Raw genomic sequence first — 7,611 nt, forward strand, 5'->3', positions numbered from 1 at the left:
TTTGGCCTAAGCGCTCACCTAGGATTATGACCATCCCTCTTTCACCGCATACTACTTGTTCAAGTCTTGTTCTATGTGCCCACATGCTTCGGATGTCCTTGGCACATAGCACGTTACCAATGCATAAAAACCTTTGGGTCGACTTGGTTCTCAACTCAACACCTCATGATATAGCTCACCATCCCATCCCTTATGACCACCGTATATATGTCCTTGTTGCTTGAATCTCTTGCTCAAGACCAATGCAACCAATCCTCATACCCTTATTACCGCAAGCCTTAGTAATGCAAGGACAATTCCCCATGCGTCCACCATAGCTTGTTCCATCGCCTAGCTTATCCTTTAGCAAGGTCGCCGTATAGCACCATCGCATAGTGTTACCGCATACCATCAACGCATAGTGCTGCCGCATACCATCGATCGCATACCTTCGGCTGCATCCATTGTGTAGCATCGCTGCATCCATCGCGTAACATCGACGCATCCCATCGTCGAATACCATCGCGTAACATCGCCGCATGCCTCTATCGCCACATGCCTCCATCGCCGCATGCCTCCAACGTCGCATGCCTCTATCACTGCATGCCTCCATCGCGTAGCACTGCCCCTTGATCAACCAGCGCGCACACTCCAATGCCTAGCGCATTTATCTGCGCAACTTGAGGCTGCCGCATGCGTTTTTCTAACCTCTCAAGACATAGGCTGCCGCATGTTTGTCCCCGCATAGCCTTTCCTCTCGGCCATACTTCAACCTCTTTCAATACCCAAATAACCTCTCAAATGTTCATGGCCAACGCATGACACCACGTCTCTTATACACATCTAGATGTGCTTTCCTCTCGGCCATACTTCAACCTCTTTCAATACCCAAATAACCTCGCAAATGTTCATGGCCAACGCATGACACCACACCAACACTTAGCTCAAAGCCAACGCATTGTCTAATACTTAAGCCATTTCTGCCTTGGCTTCCAACGCATAGTTCCTTTTTGGTATTATACTTAGCCAAATTTTCACTAGTTATGGCTTATCTCAAAACTACTTAACAAATATATTTAAACACTTAGGATTTTTCTTCACTTCAACATAGGATTTAACTTTAGAAGTAAACATGTGGAATTGGATGTTCACTTTGTCCGTGATAAGGTTCTTGAGAAAAAGGTAGGTGTTTGTTTTGTTCCTTCTAAGAAACAAATTGCAGATGGTTTAACAAATGTGAAGTTTCAAGAATTGAAGGCAAAACTCAACGTCCTCTTGACTCCGTTGACTTTGAGGGAGAAAGTTAAAACAACCCGTTGACTTTATCTTTTGCTCAACTTTCTTCTTTAGCTACTTAATTGAATATGTGGCACTCATTAAGCTCTCCAAATGTCATCTTCAAACTGTGCCATGTGTACCTGAAAAATGTGGTAACTTATTTCCGTTATTGTTTCAACATTATGCCGTTAAAGAAACTGATCTGTGTAATTATAAGTAGTGGACGATTATAATTAATTTTGTAGTGTGTGGAGAAAAGGAGTTTATTTGTGGTGTAACCACTCTCCACATAACTATATTTTTGTGGGTATTTAAACCCCATTTCGTCTAATAAAAAACATATAGATATTTACCCAAATTCCAAGTCTCTCATCTTTAAGGGATGGAATTCCCTTGTTTGGTCATGAATTTGACCAAAATACCTATCCCGTTGTATCATTTAGACTCTATTTGATAATCATTTTGATTTTAGTTTTCCCTTTTAGAAAGGGACAACATAACATAGAAGTTCAGAGTAAAAGTAAAGTTCACAAACTTATTTTTTTTAAAAAAAAACCGAAGGTTAATAAACAAATCAAACTCACAACTCTAATTAACAATCGTGAAACAGCATGATTGATCATCAAATTGAAATGTGTAAAGATCGGTAGTACAACGACTTAAAAAGAATATTCCAATTTACTTTTAAGAGAAAAAAAAAAAAACTACAACTACTCATAAATAATATTTACAACATGGTTAAATAATATCACAAGTTTCATTCACAACCAAAGGACAACAATAACTTTTAAAAAGGTAAGTTAGTAATCAACTTTCTTGCTGTTGTTTGGCTTCCAATAAACCATCATTTTCATACTTCTTCTCAAGTTCTGACTTTGAATTTTCATAGGCAACAATACTCCTTTTCTCCAACCAGCTTATGATATCTGAGAACACAATGTCCATATTCTCCGGCGTCTCGCCGTATAATAAACCGTGCCACATTCCCGGATACATCTTCAACGTCTTGTCATCGCTCAACGCTTCATCGTAGAGCTGTTTACTAACCAATTTGTCCGTAACTCGGTCGTCTTCGCCGTGGAGAAGGAGAAAAGGTAGAGAAACCTAAAGGAAGAACAAACAAAAAAAAACATATAAGAATCTTAAAAAAAACAATAACAAATAAAACAGGAAAGAGAGAAGAAATTAATTAAAATGAAAATACCTCATTGAGCTTATGTTCAAGATCTGAACTAATCCTCAAGAGTTCATAGCCTGTTTTCAACCGAGGCCGGCCCTTGTAACAATATGGATTTTCTCTAATCTGCCAATAACAATAACAATTAGTTTTTTTTTTTTTATTTATTTAATTAAAGATTAATTGTTGTTTTATTTATTGGCACTTTCAAAAATGTTTTGTATGTTTTGTTGGTGAATATTGAAAATGTGTGACAGATTTATGTTTATTATATTGTCAAATGCAAAACAAAATTTAAATGGTAAGTACTAAAAAATAGCGGATTTAAATATGACATATGTCTTCGACTTAGAGTTATTCAAATTCTTTTAATTCCGCTCAAATTGTTGAATTAAATGGAAAAAAGAAGATGAATAAATGATTTTTGTGCAGTGTTTAAATGTTAAAAACAAAATTCAATCCTAACTTTGATGTTAGAAACTTCAACTTTTTCTTTTACCTTGATTGTTTTATTATTAATTATTTGACGTTTAATACCACATTAAAAAAAAATGCCAGATAGAAACATTTGAGTTAGAATATTATTTTGGTCTCTTATTTACAAATTTTTAATTTTAGTTTTTAAACTCTCACCAAATCTTAAAATTAGTCAATAAAATTTTTGTTTATTTTTTAAAATAGTTTTTATTAGCATTTTATTTTAAATTGTGAAAATATGATCATAAGTTGTAGAAAAATATAATTATTATTCGACCAATTTCTATAAAAATTAATTTTAAACGACTAAATCTATGGTTTTTCTTAATATATAGAGTCTAAAATTAAATCATTGAATGAAAGGCATAATACTGAAACTAACCAAATGCTTTCATAAGCATTTTTTAAAAGGAAAATCTATTGAACATTTTCAATTTAAATCAATGATTCATTAAAAAAGTATTTATTTTTCCCATTTTCAACAATGTCTCAAACTCAAATTTTTGGGCGGAGGAGACTTAAACTTTTAATTTATAAAAGTTATTAAGAGTGTATTTAGAATACATTTTTAAGTGTTTAATTTTAAAAAATGAATCATTTTGGAAGAAATTGAAGTGTTTGATAACTACATAAAATAGTTTTTTTTAGTGTATTTTAATCAATTTTTATAAAAAATATTTAAATAAAAATGAGTTTTTTTTTTTTTTAAAAAATCCCAAGTTAATCCAAATAGAGCATAAGTACTTTAGCAAATTGAGTTATATCTACATCAATATTAAAAATAGTATTTAATTCAAAGGTTTTACTCAAAAGTATAAAAAAAAATGTTTTCTTTTCGGAACTCAAAGCAGCTAAAGAATTTTTATTAGTATCATTAGACCAATACTTAGGTGTCTTTCAAGATGTATAATATTTATGCAACTCACTCTAATGAAATATAAAAAAAAATTATAATGTAGCACATTATTATGATGAGATAATTGAGTAAGATATAAAAAATGAATTAAATTTAAAACGAGTATTTTTCTTCTTATTATTTAGCTAGAGTTACCAATTAAATAATTTTTTAAAAAAAAATAGAAAATTGAAGTAGAATTTATGTTGAATAAATACCTGTTTCCTAATCTCAGGAACTTTAAAGGCAATGTCAATAACATCTTGAGTTGGAATAATTTTCCAAGTTGGAATTATTTTGCAAAGTTTTGTAAGAACACTTATCACCAATGGATGTGGCCTCATGTCATCAGCAATCTGTCAAAAGTCAAAACACTTATTAATTATTATTTAAATTTTTTTAATATTACCATTTTATTCCTTATATTTATAATTGATTTAGTTTGCTCTCCTGTTAAATTTTCCAAAAAATAATAATAATCAAAATTACCAAATATATCAAGTTTTGTTAGTTTGACACAATTTCTTCGAGTTTAAAGTAAACATATCACATCATACTTTGTAAAATTATTTTTTTAGGAAAATCGTACTTTGTAAAATTATGAATATTCCCAAAAGATTAAATTAAAATTTCCAAAATTACAAAGCTAAATTGAAGGTATAAAGTTTAAATACTATTTTGATTATTGTAATTTATAATCAATTTTTCTTTAGTTTGATTTCTTTATTTAGAAGGTTCAATTTAGTCACTGTGCTTACAAATTTAGTTCAAATTGGCCTTTATATTTTTAAAATTATCATTTTGATTTCTATATTTAAAAAAATCAACCTCTTTCTTTTTCATTTTGAAAGTATGAATCAAAATTATTCGAAGGTCAAAGTTGTATTTCAATAATAAAAAAATATTAAAAAAAATATTAACATTTAAACTAAAATGATAATTATTAAAAAAAATCGACAATTGGTATATAAATGTGTTAGAAATTATAAATTTTATAGTTCCAATTTTTCTATCAATTGTATTTTTTTAAAAAAAAAACTGTTCTTCCAAAAAAAATATTAAAAAAAAAACTAAAAGATGGTGACTTAAATTAATTGAATAATGTTAATGATAATGATAATAATAATACAACTCGAAAGTCGAGATTGGCTTTTCAAGATTCCAACATTGGGAAAAGTCCAATGCTGGATTGGATCTAAAACTACTTTTTTCTAATTTAATATAAAGTTTTTGATATGGTCAATTAAAATAAGAAATTAATTAAAATTTTATTATTATTTTTAAATAATCTTTTAATGTAATAATTCAACAGGCCTTTGCGTGTGCATCACATCACAAGTCATTATTTTTTTCCCATTTGCTTAATTATTTATGACTCGTTTTATTAAGTCAATAATCACATAGATTCTTTGAATTCAGGTAATTTATTAAAATATAAATAACATATACACATATTTTGTAAAATTAAATGCGTATTTGTTTATCTACTGATTTTATATCCAATTGAGTTCTGAAAATCCATAAAACGAACAAAATTGAAATCAATAAATTTGGAGTTTCTAACATTATAATACTAATGTAAATGAATTGAACCGATTTTGATAATCATTTTATTTTTTAAAAAAAAATTTAAATTCATAATGGTGTTTAAGAAAAAAAGATTTAAGATCTGAACCAAAATTAAAAATAAAAAAATCTAATTTTTCAAAATAATGGATAATTATTTAGAATAATAAAACTGCTAAAAATATTTTTAAATATAGTAAATTAGTAATAGACACGGATGAATACTTATATTTGGAAACAACTCTAAAACAAAAAAAACTAGCCCTCTTATTTATTTTATAACAAAAAAATATTTTTAGATTAAAAAATTATTTAATTTTATTCTATATATTTAAGTACGACGTATATTCTTAAATTTTCTATATTATGTTATTGAGTTTCTAAATTCTTAAGAGTAAATTTAAATTGTAATAGGTCATGGACAGTTGACATAAATATTAAGACAGTAACCATACATTAGCCCATAACTATTTTGTTTTTTGTTTTTTGTTTTTGTTTTTTAAAATTAAGTATAGACACTACTTCTACCTCCAAATTTCTTCATTTTATCATCTACTTTTCACTATAGCCAAATTTTGAGAACTTAGATTTCAAAAAGTTGTTTTTGTTTTTGAACTTTGGGTTATTTCACAAGAATATAAATCATTATAAGAAATATAGATAAAATATGTTTAATTTTCAAAAACAAAAACAAAAACAAAGAATCAAATAGTTATCAAATAGAGTCTTAATAATTAATTTTTATTTACATCAAGATCGACATAAATATTTTAATCTAATTTGGTAACAGTGTTTAAGCTTAATTTTTAAAAACTAAAAAAAAGAAAAGTGATACAATAAAAGCCTTTTAAGTAAAAGGATTCTAAGGTGGACAAATTTGACTAATGAGCTGGAATTTTTCTTTTTTGTTTTTCAAGGCCAAGTTGGAATTTTGTTAATAATGAATTAAAAAAATGGAAAGAGAAATAATAGAAATAATAAAAAATATATAATATATTTTTTTAAAAAAAAAACAAAGGGGAAATTACCTTACACATGGGAGCAACCAAGATGGCACCATCCCAAAAATCTGGCTGTTTTCTGTGTATGAGCAAAGCCACTGCTCCTCCCATTGACTCTCCCATCAAATACCTTTTCTTCTCTCTATTTTCCTTCTTTTCTATTCATTTAAAAAAAAAACAAACAAACAAACAAAAATCAATTTTCACAAAAAAAAAAAAAAAAATAAAGATGAGTTTTTTTTAAAGGTATATTAATAAATAGAGATGAAAATTGGTTACCTGATATTGAAGTGAAAAAAGAAGAACAATCTTCCACCACATTATCAAAGCTTGAAACATAGCCTTGTAAACCACCAGACTTTCCATGTCCTTCATAATCAATCCCATATACTCCATATCCTTCCTTTGCTAGCCTCCTTGCAGTACCTATAACCAATCAAATTTCTAAATTCTCGAACCCTAACGAAAACTAAATAGTTATCAAACCAAATTCAAGAAAACTAACTGTTCATGGTGATGCTGCATTCCATAGCGTAGCCATGGCAAATAAAAATCAAAGCTTTTGATTCTTCATTCTTTGGAATCCAATTACACGTGAACAATTTCAATCCATGTGCATTCACTATAACTTCCTGTAAAAAAAAAAAACCATTATTTTACTCTCGAGAAAATCCCAAAATTAATTTTTTTTTTTTTAAAAAAAAAAAAAAACTCACCTCTTCATATCTTACATTGTCAATCTGGGTTGCCTGTGAGAACAAAAAAATTATAAGAAAAAATGGAAAGGAAAAAGAAAAACAAAACGGTTAAAAGGATAAGAGAGGGAAAATCACCATGAGAAAAGGATTATGAGAAAAATAGAGAGATTTATTGAGAGGGGAAAGGAGAAAAAGGGATTTTAGAAAAGGAGTGGTTGAAAGAGATTTTGTGGAGATAATAATTGAATGTTCTAATGGTTTTTATAAAACAATGATTGTACAGAGGGAATTGGAATGGGAAACGGAAAGGGTTTTGATTTCTACAGAGATTTTGGTGTTTTTAAATCTATTTATAGACTTCAGGGGAGAGCCTTTTACTTAGCCCTAATTTCTTTTTTTTACTCCATTTTATTTTATTATTTTATTATCATTTAAAAAAAAAAAATTTAGTATTGACGGCCGTTTTTTTTTAAAAAAAAATATATTTTAATGATACTGGTGTGATTTTAATCTTTACCATGAAAAAGCAAATACTATTAA

General features: G+C 28.4%; 1 protein-coding gene across 1 annotated transcript; it reads right to left on the reverse strand.

The window, feature by feature from the left end:
* Positions 1-1,854: 1,854 nt before the first annotated feature.
* On the reverse strand, positions 1,855-7,397 carry LOC120080859 (caffeoylshikimate esterase-like). Its single transcript, XM_039035512.1, has 8 exons — positions 7,207-7,397; positions 7,090-7,122; positions 6,879-7,005; positions 6,653-6,799; positions 6,401-6,531; positions 4,025-4,162; positions 2,462-2,560; positions 1,855-2,361 (listed from the first exon to the last, which is right to left on the reverse strand). Exons 1-8 carry the CDS (start codon positions 7,207-7,209, stop codon positions 2,065-2,067), a joined length of 975 nt encoding a protein of 324 aa, XP_038891440.1. The 5' UTR covers positions 7,210-7,397; the 3' UTR covers positions 1,855-2,064.
* Between the last annotated feature and the right edge of the window lie 214 nt (positions 7,398-7,611).

The sequence above is a fragment of the Benincasa hispida genome, chromosome 7, assembly GCF_009727055.1.
Source record: "Benincasa hispida cultivar B227 chromosome 7, ASM972705v1, whole genome shotgun sequence".
Classification (NCBI taxonomy): domain Eukaryota; kingdom Viridiplantae; phylum Streptophyta; class Magnoliopsida; order Cucurbitales; family Cucurbitaceae; genus Benincasa; species Benincasa hispida.